At 40.5% G+C, this 17,792-nt stretch overlaps 2 protein-coding genes and 1 long non-coding RNA gene across 3 annotated transcripts; 2 read left to right on the forward strand and 1 right to left on the reverse strand.

The window, feature by feature from the left end:
- Window positions 1-3,897: 3,897 nt before the first annotated feature.
- LOC116615356 lies at window positions 3,898-5,046 on the reverse strand. The gene is made up of 2 exons (XR_007314157.1): window positions 4,999-5,046; window positions 3,898-4,402 (listed from the first exon to the last, which is right to left on the reverse strand). It is a non-coding gene; the product is annotated as an uncharacterized LOC116615356 (long non-coding RNA).
- Window positions 5,047-5,496: 450 nt separating this feature from the next.
- On the forward strand, window positions 5,497-6,411 carry LOC116615368 (tyrosinase-like). Its single transcript, XM_048734557.1, has one exon. The coding sequence runs from the start codon at window positions 5,497-5,499 to the stop codon at window positions 6,370-6,372; it is 876 nt and encodes a 291-aa protein (XP_048590514.1). The 3' UTR covers window positions 6,373-6,411.
- A 1,342-nt stretch (window positions 6,412-7,753) lies between these two features.
- Window positions 7,754-8,723, forward strand: LOC125573785 (tyrosinase-like). Its single transcript, XM_048734558.1, has 2 exons — window positions 7,754-8,145; window positions 8,177-8,723. The coding sequence occupies exons 1-2, from the start codon at window positions 7,754-7,756 to the stop codon at window positions 8,619-8,621; spliced, it is 837 nt and encodes a 278-aa protein (XP_048590515.1). The 3' UTR covers window positions 8,622-8,723.
- Window positions 8,724-17,792: the final 9,069 nt, after the last annotated feature.

Consider the following 17,792-nt stretch of genomic DNA (forward strand, 5'->3'; position numbering starts at 1 on the left):
GGCCAGATTGTCTGCAGGGCCAAGCCTGGGTCAGCTATGAGCGATGACATATGTCAATATAATTGTGATGTTAAAAGTGCTACCTTACCAGATGCACTTACCTTACCAGATGCACTTACCATGCCCACCGGTGACGCGGATTGCACCGCGAACGTGTACGGAGGATATACAAACAGAAAATGTGACAATTTGTGTGAAAATCATAAAATGTGCGATTTCGAGAAATGCACTTGTAAAAGCGGACTGATGGGACAGACAACCTAAAAAAGAAATAGTCAAGGCAGAGATAAAAAGACGTTTGGTCCTACTTCTGACACCACAATATCGTCAAGAATAGAATAACGACTTAAACTTTATATTTGACTTTTATCCCACAAGCCCTCGGATTCCCACTAGATGGCTAGCTGATAAAATGATGTAGGGCTTAAAAAATCTTTTTTTAACTCGAAGTAGTAATAGTTATCACTTGATAAAAATAGTACTTATAACCAAGTAATACTTATTATAACCAAGTAAAAGTATAGATGCACATTGTTGTTGATAGCACGGGATACAATTCCAGCCCACTTCCCTACCCCCACCCCCACAGACATAAAGTAATACCATTGGCCTACACATACAGACATGACCTTCCTAAGGAACTGCGTAGACCATAACGATAACATAACATTAATCTCTAAGCTGTTGATTGTTGTTTTCTAATACTGCAGCAGTCAATTGTAATACTGGGCAAAGAGCCAAGTATTGTGTCTAGGTTTTTAAAGTTTTTTTTTAACTGTTTATTCTATAGCAAGGAAGATTGGCATATGTTGTTTTTAATAAAAAAAAGTGTTCGCTCCCAATGACATAAAAATTGGGGCAATGACATATCTACTGGGCCGTAGCAGGCCACTGGGGGGGGGGGGGGGGTGTGCCCCCTCCCCCAATATTATAAAAAAGATATAAGGAAATGTCCAATAGGGGCCTGGCTGTGCCTCCCCCCAATATTTATTCTTAATGTTTCTGTATTGCCCCCCCCCCCCTCCCTCCCTTCCACAATCTTACGTGGCCTGCTCACATTCATTTAATTAAATTCAAATTATGAATTTAATCATATTAATCAAACAAAAAATTGGAAATAACTTTTTACGATTATAGTTCCGTTAAGTTAATTAGAGACCCAACTAGTAGTGATATTGCAAACTTGAAAAGAGAAGTCAAGAGTAAATTTAAACGACGCAAATTAAATTTCAGTTGGATTTGATGTTGAAGCAGGTAAGTTAGACTTTTATACTTTTAATTAAATCCATGCCCTTCAAATCTATCGTTAGCATTATTTTGTGTTTCATTAATATCATTTCTTTAATAAGTTTCTGTTTGTCTATGCTGCTTATATATCCGCTTGCTTTGGTTTATAAAGTTTCACAAACACACAGAAGCTCGTAAGGATTGCAAACGCAGTTCAAGAGGAACACATAAACTCTTCTATTATTTTTTTCATTTTTTTTGTGCATTGAAAAAGTCTCAAACCTAGGAAAATTTTGTCATGTATTAATTTCTGCCTGGCCCTCGCTCCGAATCAAAAGAAGGACGTCGAAGACTTCAAGATGAGTGCATTTCGAATGCTTTGCAGCGGCCCGTGTAAGACATTCTACTACTTGCGGTACTGAGAACGAATCGGGTCTCTAAAGGACATGACGATTAAAATTGCGACGATTGGTGTGAAAAATTTGCTATCTCGAGTATTGCACTTGCAAAGATAATTTATCACCTTCGCACTCCGTCAGGCCCGTACCCGGTGGGGGGGGGGGGGGGGGGTGCAGGGGGTGCGAACGCAGCCCCCCTTCCTTCACAACGGCCGAAAGTCTACTTTTGGTTCTCAATAGACGTGCTATTTGTAGACAAAACTAAAAATCATAAGCTAGATCACCCAAAAACACAAATGTGGCATTGTGACGTTTTGAAACAGTGAGGATATGTATCTATACCTATATCTATCTTTGCATGCCATGTCACATGTCCATATCACGCAGGGCAATTTTATATTTTACTGCATGGGACTGTCCTAATAAAAGATAAAATCATCCTGCACCCTTGGTCTGATCAAGAGACCATGATATCCATCATGGTCTCTTGGTCTGATAGATCCCCCAGATCTGGTACTCACGGGGGTGTCCGAAGCAAAGGTATCCGAGTCAGACTTTTTAAACATAGATATTATTTAATAACCTGCCGTACTAGATTCCTAGTATATTTGAAAAATGCATATATCTCAGTTTTTTTTATCCTATAGGTCAAGCTTAAATGAACATTGTTGAATTTGTCATATTATGGGAAAGCGTTTACGGCTCTACAGCAGTAAATGTAGCCTAAATATGTTATTGGCAACGCCAGGAAACAGCTTTTTTTATTTTGATTTCAATAATAATAAATAAAAAAGTTTCCTACGTTTAAGGGACGAAACTTTTTAGAGCCCCCCTCCCTTTCAACCACATTGAAACTTTTATGACCCCCCCCCCCCCCCCACCAACATAGACGTGACCAAAACTTTTTTTAGCTCCCCCTATGTGGGAACCGACCCCCTCGGCCATAAATATTGAACACTCCCTTAGAACTTTAAATCATAATAGGATCCCCGAATGGTCTTTTGCGAGCACTTGCGAGCACCCCGGTTTTTATGCGAGACCGAGCATTTTTAGGCGAAAAAAATGTGCGGGCATGCGAGCATTAGCCGAAAACTGCAAGCACATCGAAATTTCGGGGGACCATTCGGGGGCCCTCATAATGCTCAGATTATTTAGATGAATAGCTAGTATATTCTTGTAATTGATTAAAAACAACGAATTCCATATACGCAGTGGTCACCCGAAGTTGGGTGGGGGGGGGGGCTACTCCGATATCAAACGGACGGGGGTCATCGTCGGGATTTCGGGATTCAGCACTCCATAACATCATAACAAAACTGATAATTATGTGTGACTGGAACGTGTTAGATTTCTCGTGGTCGAAAAAGCAGGCTAAACAAACAGATCATTGTTAAGCTCGCTATCAATTATCGTTCCGTGGGTTGTGTGATTTTTTCGCTGGTTAGCAGGTTAGTGATCTAAAAACACCGATTGACACTTATTAACGCTTTTTCATGAGCTACAAGTTAGATGAGCGATTGCTATAATAGCACCCTAAAAGATACCGAGGTAATCAATTCTGGGCATTCTCATTTTCACCCCTTAAGTCAATGCTCCAAATTTACACCCTAAAAGATACGACGATGATCCCCGTCCGATGGATATAGGGAGTACCCCCCGCGAAGTGGCTATATTCCCGACAGTTGGGACAGGTCTTGGATGGAAAAAATGCCCGACAGTTTTCAATTTATTTAAATATCCCAGTAAATTGTCTTCCTTGTGAGTTCAAAGTATTCTATATTTGTCGAGAAAGAGCAAGCGAATCTGCTGTCGGAATTGAATGCTTTCCGTGTTGTCTGTGTACACTATAAATTTTACGCCTGTTAAGCGCATCAGTCTGGTTTACTTCAACTATTGCTACGATTAGGGGAACATAAGGTCCAACAATATTCATCTGTCAAGTTTACTGAGGTGTCTAACAACAGATCTTTTAATTGGTTTAATGGAAGAGGCTACTGTCAGGGTGGTAAAGGGTATTTTCGTAAAACGAGATTTGACCATTTTTCACCCTACGAGAAACGTGAAATTGTCCATTTCTACGTCCGTAAAACGTGATTTAACGATTCAAAAGGCCATTTTTTTCAGTCCGTGAAACGTGAAAAGGCATTTTGCCCGGTCCGTAAATTATGATCCATACCCCTCTACCAGGCTGTACTGTGTATCGACATATTTGTTTTTATAAATGTCCCTATATCCAAATTTAGTACGCATTCTTTTAAGAATACATTGTTAAAACAATGTAAGACATAGTTTATTCTGCTAGATTCAGCCAGTCTGATATTTCTGAAAATCCTATCCTGGAAAAATCAGAATCGATGGTGGTTTATTATCTATGGGAATTTCACCTCAAAGTTTTTGCGAACCCCGGTCACCTATATACTATCTGTTATGCACAATATATGAAGGATATAATGGTTGACTTGATGGGGCGGTCAATAACAAACCTGAGCTGTTCACATTAACAAGGTTCTTAAGATGGATCCAGGATTTCTCATGGGGGGGAAGGATTGGGGGAGGGGGTATAAATATTGTGATGCCCCCCCTTTGGAACCCTCTAGTACCGCCGATGGTTGATAATCTATCCCATCATCTTGTTACTGAGATTGATTTTTTCGTGTCCAATAATGTCTCTGCTGTTTGAGGAACATGAGTTCAAGTCCAGACTTAAGCTCTGAGTCGGACGGTAGATACTGGTCTTCCACTAATTCATCCTCGAATTCTCCCTCCGTCAGCTCAACCTAGGTGTGGAAAAAAAGCACATGCCACTGAATTTAGTAGCCCTGCCGAAGAGGTGCGCTGGTATAGAGTTAAAAAAGATAAACTTTCCGGTGAGTCCCTATATCACAGACTGACAGACATACAGATAGATAGACAGACGAACAGGAATATTCATTGGAACCTTGAAAACAGAGATTAAATATAGAAACACAGCTTTCTAGCGGACAGGGAGGATGCGCCCCCTACGCCCATCGCAAGCTGCTCGTTTAACATATGCAAGTGCATTTAACAATCCTGGATGTTGATCACTTCGTGAAATTCTAATGAAATTGTCTTGAGGTGTGTGTGGTGGTAGGGGGGGGGGTATGTCTTTGTAAAGCCAATTTGAAAATTATAGCGCCATTGTGACGTCATTGACTTCATTGGGTATGTATTCCTACATGCCCAAGATAGAGTAGGGATTCGTTGTTTGCTGGAGATTATTGTCTGTATGCTGCGTATCAATAACACAAATGGCCCCAGAGATACGGAAAGGGGGGCGGGTATATTTGACCCCTCTCCTCCCCCCAGCCATACACTGCCAAAAAAGCCTGGATAGAGTTAACCTTGAGCTCACCTCATCGTCCGAAGTCGCATTTGTAGCGAAGCTACTTCTTCGTGAACGTGAGTGTGTTATCTTCGGGAGTGTTATGTCGTGGGGACTCGCCTCGTGTTCGCTCGCGACGCGAGATAATCATTAACACAACTCCCCCGATAAGAATTGCGCCAAGGACAATACCCATAGTGGTGGCCACGATAGAGGCGGTACTGTCACGAACTCGCTCCGACACCTGCCAATCAATCACATTAACATCTGACACCTGCCAATCAATCAAATTAACATCTGAAACCTGCCAATCAATCAAATTAACAGAAAACGAGGTCGAGGTGAGTAGAAGACATTGTCACAATAAACAAATACGTTAAAATTACATGAGAAAATGACCCTTGCCCGCATTCCACTTTTCGTTTGCTTAGGTTGCAGGCCGTAGTCAGAGGGTTCGCGGGATTCGCGAACTATAAGGTCAGCTCTAATGAAGAAGAATTAAGTACCACTGCAAGCTTGACAGGAGCCATGCCTTCCTGCACCAAGCCATCACGCGACCAATGCGGTCAGCGGTGCGAATGCAAAAATGGTCGTCTTCACCGCAGCCAACTCGTGAGGGGCGAGTTTACACGCATGCCATACGAGGAACGCGCGCGATATACGCGAGCTTTCTACAAAGCCACCACGGACCCCCTCTACAAGGACGACTTCGAGAAGCTTTTAATAGAACATTCCAGACTCCCGTCTAACTACCTTCATCACATGCCACAGATCTTTTTCCCCTGGCACCGCTGGTACCTTTCCAAGATCGAGTCCTTTCTTAAGATGATTGACTGCCGAGTGACCATACCATACTGGCAGTGGACCGCCCAGGCCGGACACCTCTGGCGCACACTTCCGTCCGATGTTTGGGCCTCTGGGCCGCAGGGGCTCGGAGGAATTGGAGTCCCCCCTGATTGGTGTGTCCAAGATGGAATTTTCAGGGTGGGTAACTGGCACATGCCGGTTGTCAAGGGGGGTGGATGCTTGAAGCGGCAGTTTAACAAGACATGTCATCTCCCGGATGAGGCTGACTTGAAGAAGGCTCTCGAAATCAAGGATTTTCTAACATCCGAGCGAATAATTCGAGACACTTTCCATAACAGATTCCACGACTGTGTCGGCCGATTGATGCATTTTCACGTGACCGCTTCAGACACCCCCGAGTTCCCCTTGCATCACGCCTTCATTGACAAGATCTGGGACATGTGGGAGAAGAAACATAAGGTGAATAAGTACCGATATTACACCTCGCAGAATTACCTCATGCCGCTGGCGGACAGATACCCATGGGAATACCTCGAAAGTGACTATTTACCAGGCAATGTACGAGTAATGTATGAAGATTATGATAACAGGCACTAAACAAGTAAATGATTATCGTGTAAATCCCTTTAAAGTATGCCCTGGAAAATACCCTTTTTAATAATCTAAATATATTAATTATACTGTTCTTGGTGTGTCATGACATCGAAAAGAAATAAAAGTATACGGACATTTTTATGTACTCTCAGCATCTTTGATGTGTTCATGCTTTAGGTACCAGAGCCTCTGGACTTCTCTCGTCCAGTGACACCCAGTCAAAGTGCCGTGACGAGCGAGTCATGTGTCGATAATATAAAATAGAAAATAAAATATAAAACTACTGCAAGTAAATTATAACAGCTTAGGCAATTCTACAAGATAACTACAAGATGACCGTTCCCATAGAGTGAGTAACCTGAGTTACTCTATCAAATATCGCTAATTTTTTTTAAAGCATTTTAGGAGGAAAGGAGTGTAAAAATGTGAAGGATTTCTTGCTCGCTAGGTACTCGTTTTTGTCTCTCTGGTAAAATCGACCAAAATGTAAACACTGAGTTTTGTCGGTGTTGCGAAAAAGGTTACAACCTCTATGCTATTTTGGTCGATTTTACCAGAATGCAATGCGCGGCGCCATCTTTTTCAACGTAAATAAAGAACAAAACCGCGCAGTGTACGCAGGCTTTTCGCTCGCTCTCTATTCCTGCTGAAGCTCAACAGAAACGCTTGCTACGCAGGCTAGCATTGAGTGAGTGGAAAGGAAAAACGATGGCTGAGAAGAAAGATATGTTTTTGGGGAAAGAGATTGGGATTGGGATTGGAAAGGGATTTAGTTGCTGCCTCACCATCTATGCGGCTATTTTTTTTCTATTAAAATAATTGTTAGCAAAGAGTATGTTGCTTTACAAGTCTTGTAGGGGGTTTGATGACTTTAGACCTGTGAGGTCCACAAGGAGATTTAATTTGATGTTGTAGCTTGATCTTGTATCTTACGATCGTATCTTCGGGATTGTATCTTCGGGAGTGTTATGTCGTGGGGACTCGCCTCGTGTTCGCTCGCGACGCGAGATAATCATTAACACAACTCCCCCGATAAGAACTGCGCCAAGGACAATACCCATAGTGGTGGCCACGATAGAGGCGGTACTGTCACGAACTCGCTCCGACACCTGCCAATCAATCAAATTAACATCTGACACCTGCCAATCAATCAAATTAACATCTGAAACCTGCCAATCAATCAAATTAACAGAAAACGAGGTCGAGGTGAGTAGAAGACATTGTCACAATAAACAAATACGTTAAAATTACATGAGAAAATGACCCTTGCCCGCATTCCACTTTTCGTTTGCTTAGGTTGCAGGCCGTAGTCAGAGGGTTCGCGAACTATAAGGTCAGTTCTAATGAAGAAGAATTAAGTACCACTGCAAGCTTGACAGGAGCCATGCCTTCCTGCACCAAGCCATCACGTGACCAATGCGGTCAGCGGTGCGAATGCAAAAACGGTCGTCTTCACCGCAGGCAACTCGTGAGGGGCGAGTTTACACGCATGCCATACGAGGAACGCGCGCGATATACGCGAGCTTTCTACAAAGCCACCACGGACCCCCTCTACAAGGACGACTTCGAGAAGCTTTTAATAGAACATTCCAGACTCCCGTCTAACTACCTTCATCACATGCCACAGATCTTTTTCCCCTGGCACCGCTGGTACCTTTCCAAGATCGAGTCCTTTCTTAAGATGATTGACTGCCGAGTGACCATACCATACTGGCAGTGGACCGCCCAGGCCGGACACCTCTGGCGCACACTTCCGTCCGATGTTTGGGCCTCTGGGCCTCGGAGGAATTGGAGTCCCCACTGATTGGTGTGTCCAAGATGGAATTTTCAGGGTGGGTAACTGGCACATGCCTGTTGTCAAGGGGGGTGGATGCTTGAAGCGGCAGTTTAACAAGACATGTCATCTCCCGGATGAGGCTGACTTGAAGAAGGCTCTCGAAATCAAGGATTTTCTAACATTCGAGCGAATAATTCGAGACACTTTCCATAACAGATTCCACGACTGTGTCGGCCGATTGATGCATTTTCACGTGACCGCTTCAGACACCCCCGAGTTCCCCTTGCATCACGCCTTCATTGACAAGATCTGGGACATGTGGGAGAAGAAACATAAGGTGAATAAGTACCGATATTACACCTCTCAGAATTACCTCATGCCGCTGGCGGACAGAAACCCATGGGAATACCTCGAAAGTGACTATTTACCAGGCAATGTACGAGTAATGTATGAAGATTATGATAACAGGCACTAAACAAGTAAATGATTATCGTGTAAATCCCTTTAAAGTATACCCTGGAAAATACCCTTTTTAATAATCTAAATATATTAATTATACTGTTCTTGGTGTGTCATGACATCGAAAAGAAATAAAAGTATACGGACATTTTTATGTACTCTCAGCATCTTTGATGTGTTCATGCTTTAGGTACCAGAGCCTCTGGACTTCTCTCGTCCAGTGACACCCAGCCAAAATGCCGTGACGAGCGAGTCATGTGTCGATAATATAAAATAGAAAATAAAATATAAAACTACTGCAAGTAAATTATAACAGCTTAGGCAATTCTACAAGATAACTACAAGATGACCGTTCCCATAGAGTGAGTAACCTGAGTTACTCTATCAAATATCGCTAATTTTTTTTAAAGCATTTTAGGAGGAAAGGAGTGTAAAAATGTGAAGGATTTCTTGCTCGCTAGGTACTCGTTTTTGTCTCTCTGGTAAAATCGACCAAAATGTAAACACTGAGTTTTGTCGGTGTTGCGAAAAAGGTTACAACCTCTATGCTGTTTTGGTCGATTTTACCAGAATGCAATGCGCGGCGCCATCTTTTTCAACGTAAATAAAGAACAAAACCGCGCAGTGTACGCAGGCTTTTCGCTCGCTCTCTATTCCTGCTGAAGCTCAACAGAAACGCTTGCTACGCAGGCTAGCATTGAGTGAGTGGAAAGGAAAAACGATGGCTGAGAAGAAAGATATGTTTTTGGGGAAAGAGATTGGGATTGGGATTGGAAAGGGATTTAGTTGCTGCCTCACCATCTATGCGGCTATTTTTTTTCTATTAAAATAATTGTTAGCAAAGAGTATGTTGCTTTACAAGTCTTGTAGGGGGTTTGATGACTTTAGACCTGTGAGGTCCACTAGGAGATTTAATTTGATGTTGTAGCTTGATCTTGTATCTTACACGAGTGTGAAGAGTAGCAGTGCTTGAAATGGTTCCAGGAATGTTTATATTTTACAAGATTTCAAGCTCTCTTTTGTATCCGCGTGTGTATGGCCACAAGCAATCCTGAGTGCCAGTATCGGTTTCTTATTGGTTGCCAAGATATTTCTGGCATCTGATGACTTCATGCCTCAGGATGACTCATAGTCACGACACACCCGAATTCTTAATGAAGGCTTTTCTTGAATAAATTTTTATTTAAATGATTAAGTATTTAGAGTAAAAGAAAAAGTAGAATCTTAAGTAATAAATTTACAATAGAAAGGTTGAGCTAGTATTCTAAGATTCCGTAATGCAAATGGGGGGATAGGTCCCGGGAGCCGGTGCAAAACTGTGGTCATGTGATTTGTGACGTCATCGATGACGTCATTAGAAGCAAAAATATGCTGACGTCATCAAAATATAAAACATTTATATCTCGTGAAAGAAAACAACCAAACTTGGTATGTGTCATGTATGTGTTAAGGGCGGTGCCAAGATGTGGTCACGTGATGCGTGACGTCATCCATGACGTCACTTCATACGACAAACAAATTTGGTATGTGTCATGTATGTGTCAAGGGGTGTGCAGAAATATGGTCGTGTGATTTTTGACGTAATCAAGACGTCACTTAAAGCAAAAATATGTATGACAACTAAACTTGTTATGAGTCATGTAGATGTCAAGGGTGGGGGAAAGGGGGTTTAACAAGTTGGTCTCGTGATCTTCGAAATCATTGACGTCGTCAAAAACAGAAATATAATAATAATATTTAAAATGTGTTAAATTATTAAGCGAAAATAAGCAAAGATTTGGTCGTTTGGAGCTCCGCCTTTAAAAATGCCTAAATCTATATTTTATTATTATTACTATTGTTTTTGATTTCATTTTCAATTTTTGCTCGACATTAGTTCTGCAGTTTGTACAAACGTCTACACTTTACAAAAACCCAAAACCAGACAGCTCTTAGCCTAGAGAGGTTTTTTGAGGATGACATGAAATGCCAATCTTAGCCCATATTTGCGGGGCTATGTTATCACTATTGGTATCTATACTTTTAATATGAATCATCAAAAATACGGAATTTAATCTTAAGAGTCTGTATTGCACTCAGATTCACCTGTTTAAATTCTGGGTTGCCACACACATAGATTCTTTGTTAAAAAAATAATTCAATCTAAATCATTGATTAACTTACAATTTATTAATTAATCTGGAAACTTTTTCAATTATAAAAGTATGAGGGGAACCCAGCCTCGATTGATGTAATTTAATCTTAATTATTAATCGACTTTACAATTGATCAATAACTTGGGAACTTAGTTTGATTCCAAAAGTCTTAGGGGAAACGAACTTGTTATAACATTACACATCTGTCAAGAAAAACCTAGAAAACATATTAAAACACATACTGTATATCAGTTTCGTGCTGATTCACAATAAGAGAAAGTTAATAAAATTCTGACTCTTTGATTCAAATCATGCCTATAAAACCTGTTTAATCATTGTTCTGTGTGCTTTTCATAGCATTTCTTTAATAAAGTTTGTGATATTTCTTGGTCGCTTATATAAATCAGCTTTCGTTGATAAAGATTCACAAACACACAGAATCTCGTTCACTGAGGACATCACGATCACTAACAGAAACACAGAACTTTGCATTTGGCTTTCTAACACTGGAAATGGAAAACTCGAGCTTGAACAAGTTCTCTCTTTTAATTCTTATTTTGTCAAGTATTTCTTTCTATCTGGCCTCCGCTTCTGAATCGAAAGAAGGGCGTATTGTCCGCTGCGAGGACGTCAAGATGAATGCATTTCGAATGCTTTGCAGCGGCCCGTGTAAGACATTCTACTGCCCATTTATCGGGGAGAGAAACAACGGCGACTCCATCTCGCAGTACTGCGTCTGTACCGAGAACGAAGACTTTCCAGGGCTGGAGCACTTTAGCGAGAAAAACGAGTTCAGCATGGACGGCTGGGTCGAGAAACAGCCGTCATGTCCAAAGAAACAAGAAGGCGAAGACGACGGCAGTGAAAGATGTGAAGACCAGAGTCCGAAATCTTTGATGGGAACGCTTACATCTCAAGCAAGCGTGTCGGTAGCTGACTCGACGACTCCTGAAAGCTCGGACCTAGAAACCACGATGATACCTTCAAGCGAAGCGGTCACGAAAACTTCTTCATTTGAAATGACGGCGACGAATAACGAACACCATCCAGTCATGTCCAAAGAAAAAAGAAGGCGAAGACGACGGCAGTGAAAGATGTGAAGACCATAGTCCGAAATCTTTGATGGGAACGCTTACATCTCAAGCAAGCGTGTCGGTAGCTGACTCGACGACTTCTGAAATCTCGGACCTAGAAACCACCAGGGGCGTACGCAGGATTTTAACACGTTGCAGTCACAGCATTCAGAGTCTGGAAGAGGGCGTGGCTCCTTATCCCGCATCCCGCGAAAATCTCGCAACTCGCGCTTTTCCGGTGAATAGCATAGGATATCTACCGAGTAGGATAGAAAATCATGTTATTTACAAATTTCAGCAAAAAAACTTTATCTCCGCGACAAGATATAAATAGCGCTCGCCGGCTCAAAACAGTGAATAGCATTTGATATTCACTGTTTTGGAAACAGTTCTCAGCCAATCAAATCGCGCAAAATGCATTATCAACTGTTTTTGGTGAATACTAAACGATTGTATCCATATGAGACAGTCTTCACCTGTAGTAGGGGCAGGATGACCCTCTGCTGCTGCTTTAACAGGTGGGTGGCTTACATCGACATCGGTTCCCAAATAGTCATCGCCTTTATCAAGGAAAGATTTAAAAATGAGAAAATAGCGATGTCCGAGATTTGGCTTCATTGCGGTAGGCGGATTTTTGTTATACTTTTTTATGCTTATACTGATTCTGATTTTAATTATTACTAAAAAAAAAATACCTGGACACGGCTTATTAGCTTCAACAGACCTCTCGTCAGAACATCCTGCATCATTTTCTCCCCCTTTCGAGCAAACAAAATGTAATTAATATATATAAACAATGAAATTGATGTACAAATTGTTGGCTTGTCCGGAAAATCCAAACAGGGGGCCGGGGTGGATTATTTTGCCTTTGACAAAATCTTGCCTGGGACAATTGTTTAATATATATCCATGGATATAACTTATTTACCTCGCGCCCGTTTCGAAGGTTCTACTTCGTCTTCTGTCAATTCTTCGGATAGGGACGATTGTGATCTACAGAAAGAAATTCCTCAGAACGGCTGTAACTTACAAACTCCCCAGGACGGGCCCTTTCGGGAGAATTTATGGGAAAGTTTATAGCGGAGCCAAGCGCGGCCGCAGGCCGCGCGCGTAGCCCCATAGGCATAGAAATATGGTATAGGTATGCGACTTGGTTTTTGTGGTCATCGCGCGGGTACCCTGTGGTGTCACTCGCCAGCCAGCCAGCCAGCCCCGTAATGGCGGCTAAATACAAGCACGGAGCAAGGGAAAAAGTTCTTGTCGATTATGCGATGATTATTTATTTTGCCTCAAATTTTGTGACTTAAGGATAAAGTCAACTAGAGGAGATCTACTTACATTCATTCACGCCAAGATTTATTTGGTTTTAGCTAGTAAATTTAAGCGAGTAACAGTTAACATTAAAAAGCGAACAGAACCACAAGAAAGCGACAAAAAAAAAACAATGCAAGGTGAGTTTTGGACGACGATTTGTATTGTCTATTGAGGATATGACAGTTATTAGGCTTTTTGTTGTCCTTTTTGTATGCTTTGAGAATGCGAGTACTTAACTTAGTAATCAAATTATTTGAGCATAACAGGTTTTGTTTTGACATTCTTCGTTTTATTGTGTTGAATAAAATACAATACAACAAAAACTGGAATTCGTCTTTAATAAGACTTCTTCAGGGCAGATTGATTGTGTTGAGATATTTCATAAAGGCTAACCAATATCGTGTTGAATTTGTCAAATACGGCTAAAGAAGACCGTTCTTGTCTTTATATCCTGTGCTCTTAGTCCTAAGAAGATACATATCCTTAGAAGATACCGCAGCTTTTTCAACTTACAAGAGAAATTTTCCTTACCTAGGATAAAAAAAACCATATTTTCAATATGTATTGTTGTTATTGTCTGCATCTTGCATCTCATGTGGTTATTTTTTTTTCAAATAGTTGTGGAAAATTAGTTAGATTATAAATGGCTTGATAAAAAGATTGTTTTGAAAGAGATAATAAATAATTGTTTTCACTCTTTTATGAACCAGGAACTACCTGAGGGCCAAGATGAATGCTAAAGACTGGAAGACATGAGAATTAAAAATCATGTCTTGAAGAGAACAGTAGGATGTTCTTATTCACTAGTCATTTGATACCCCCACACCCATGGTCCCAGGGAAGGGTGAGGGATTTAACTTTAATAAAAGCCTGTTTCCAAGTTAAGAGTCAAAAACAGTCAATACCACCACCCCTCTTGACATATTCTGGTTAAAAAGTGGTCTAAAACCCCACATTAACCCCTGACTTCTGCAGGACCATAAGGGAGGGGGCACAAATGACTAGTTCATTACTATGTGATTCAGCAGTACACACTCATAGGTTTTTTTAGAACAAGATACTTATATAATATAAAACTAAAAACAAACTTTTGCTTTTTAAATAATAAATCTGTAAAGAAAACAGTTTTCTATCAACCTAAAGATAATGGGAAAGGGGATATTTTAGAAAAGTACTGAATATAATTATCACATTATTGTTATTATATTTTCTTTTCAGACATTTAAGGAAGAGTCATATTTCTTCCTTTTTCTTCTCCCTGTTGACTATTTTTATGCAATTGATGCTCTTTGCTATTTCCCCTCTACACCAAAAATAAATTAATGAACAGATTTGATTTTTAAATTAGAAATTTTCATTTATTAACTTTCACTTATATTTTCTTTTTAGGATTTCCTTTTCAAGTCTCTTGCCCATTACATTTATTTTAGATGTTTAGATTTATTTCATTGGAATAGTTAGATCCAGGGTTTCTCAAAACACCAAAATAGAATGCATTACTGGATGTATATTTGTAGATATTAATTCCCATGGGGATGAAAAATCACCACATAAAATGGTACATTAAATCTTCAGCATTGCATCTTATCTAAAATTGTGTCTGACACTATATTCCATCTTTGAAATCCTGTTTCATCCATTGTTCTTCGCAAGAACAAAGCTTGTCAGAATGTAGCTTTACAAATGTACATTAATGAAACTTTTATTAAGGGGAAGGGTTTTTTAGGGCAAGATACTTAAACTTTATAACACTAGCAACAACCTTGTTCTTTTTCAATAATAGAATTCTGTTCACATAGCTTGGATAAGGGTTAAGATAATGGGAAAGGGGAAATGTCAAGAAATGCTCAATCAAATTATTTTCATTACTGTTATATTTTTTTCACCAAACCTTTCAAGTAGAGTCAATTCACTTTATATCTCCTCTCCCGTCGATTATTTTTTAGTCAATTGATATTCTTTGATTCCTCTCTACCCCAAACATAGATCAATGAAAATGTTTGGTTTGAAATTAGAAGTTAGCATTTTCAATCTGTTTTTTCTTCATTGCATTCATTTGGGAGTAGGCCACCAACAACAAGGCCACTATATGGTAAAGTGGGGTGCACCAATATGTAATGCATGAAAGGAGATATATTTTTGGATTTTAATTTCCAGACATTTTTCTGAATATTCGGTCCAATGAAGGAGAGAATCGCCACTAAATCAATACATAAAAATCACAGTATGGCATCTAAACAGTCTAAATATATTATTTTGAATCTTTGGAATGCTGTTACATCCATGACATTTTCTGCACAAGGGCAAAGCTTGTGGGAGTATTGTTTTGATTTAAAAAAAGATATTCATAATGGAACTTCTATGATGGGACATAAGAATTTACCATTAGACTCTTGACAACTTTGACAGCCATATCCACACCAGGAATTGTATTTGATAACTTTGATGTACTGCATAATTTAAATTATTGAATAAGGCCTGGATCCATTTGGTTGGTACAATAAATAAATCTCAGTAGAGAGCAGGATCCTAGATCCCCCAATAATACCTTTGATCAGTCAACACAAAAGGTGTTTCTGCTGGATCCGCTTTTAGGCAGTGCCTAAATCTATATATTAGAGATTGAACGACAGTTTCTCAAGCGCCCGGTAAATTCACGAGGAGTGATTCCATTAGCAATAAAAGACCTTGCGAAAAAACGGGAGTTTGAGAAAAGATGCTGACAAAATAAGACTTCAGTTTTATAATTAAATTCTTACCTTTGCGTTTTGAAAAATAAATTATCAATTCTTTACTTGCACCAGCCATTTCGAACAGCAGGCTGTTGCTCGAAAAAAGTGAAGAATGTCGATCTATCACGCCACACGCCACCAGCAGATTCCCGCCAAAGTGATATCCACAGGGTGTCCGAGCGCTGGGACCGGACTATGACCCCGGTTGCGACACGTGATGATGAAGACGGTTGTACTCTTTTGCCAGAAATTGGAATTAGTTACATCGATCGGAAGTTTATCATTCATTTACACTGGACTACCATGATCAAGAAAATTAAAGCTTTTCACGTCATCATATATAAAGCTACGAACATAAAATTGAATGCGTAAACATTTATTTTTTCCCTTCGTTATGCAAATAAAACCGTCATTTTTTTGCAGTCCAGTGACTGCAGTCCTTTAGGCTGCGTAAATTTTTTGCAGTCCAGTGACTGCAGGCCTATAGGCTGCGTACGCCCCTGGCTATCTAGCAAACTGTACAACACAAAGGAACCTAAGGTACCCGCAGATTAATGGGGAGGCTATAGGATCCAAGCCCTGTCTTAGTCGGTTACGCCGCGCACAGCTCGCTGAGATGTACATCGAAAAATATGAAAAAAAAAAATATACACTTGCCTCTCTCGGGAATGGGTGTGTTGCTATAGTAATGTATTGATGTCGTCATCATATGTATGCAGCACACTACGACCATGGTCTACATTGCTGCCTTTGCTGTCCAGTCCGCACGTGCATATGGCATTTTTTGTGCCCAGAAAAAACAAAAGCAAGCTACATTGAAATGCACGCAAAGTAAGATGTTTTGTGTTCTTCGGTTTTAGAAAATACTGTGATTGAACCTCTTGTAAGTTACTCTCCTCGAATTTCTTAGGAGCATTTCAGATTCCAGAGTTCATATTGTCCTTGGCACATGCATCGGGTGTGGGGGTCTCAAACCTAAATATAGCGCAAAAAAATCATAAATCATGCGATTTGAAGTGTAGAGTCTCACACACTGTACCCTGCTAACAGAGGCTTTCCCTAGTGTTTCTTGGTTGTGCTTGTATTCGCGGTTTTGGCTACTCGCGTTGTTTTGGTCGTAAGTACTAACGCAAAAAACCCGAAATGCGGATCGGCAAGGAAAATGTTAAAAACAAAGGGAGAGAAAAGCTCTGCCAGCGGGGTACACACCCTGTAAGGACGCATTTTGTAATAAAAAAAGTCTGATTTTCAATATGGATAATAAAGGAACTCCTGAGAGCAATGAAATTCTAAAGGAATGAAGCTTGCTCCTGTGAGCAAGAAAAAAAAAATGCAGCCCTATTCCAGTCCTAGACCCCCCACCCAAACCCCTCAACATAGCTCGTCGGGAAACTGGAGATATACCCTTAAAAATACCTACATACCAAAAATTGTTATCCTAAAAATACCCCAGAAGCAAAATTTGCCCCTGAATATGGAAAACATTTAAGTATCCAAATAATAATAAATTGCTCTTGTAAATTTTAAAAGTGTTTTTGTTTAGAAGTCGGTAGTATCCAGGGGCGTAGCCAGGGGGGTGGCCCAGGGGGCCCGGCCCCCCCTTCTAGCAGCTACAAATACAGTAAATGTATGAGACATTATTTCCCTGCTAGCAGAGGCCTCTTTTCTCTGTATTTCGCTGGGCTGGAGTTCTTTTCCTCGCGAACTCCAGCCCAACGAAATACAGAGAAAAGAGGCCTCTGCTAGCAGGGAAAGACATTATCTAAACTGCAGGAACAAATACCTTGAAATGACCTTTTGGGCCCCCTCCTGTAAAAAATGGTATCAGACAACGTTGGCTAGTAGCCCCTAAAAATACCATTTCTAGTAGAAAAACCCATTTTCTCTCCAGAAACCCCCTAAAAATACCTGGCCCGATTTTGTCTCCTAGAAA

Source organism: Nematostella vectensis, chromosome 11 (genome assembly GCF_932526225.1).
Source record: "Nematostella vectensis chromosome 11, jaNemVect1.1, whole genome shotgun sequence".
In the NCBI taxonomy this organism is placed as follows: domain Eukaryota; kingdom Metazoa; phylum Cnidaria; class Anthozoa; order Actiniaria; family Edwardsiidae; genus Nematostella; species Nematostella vectensis.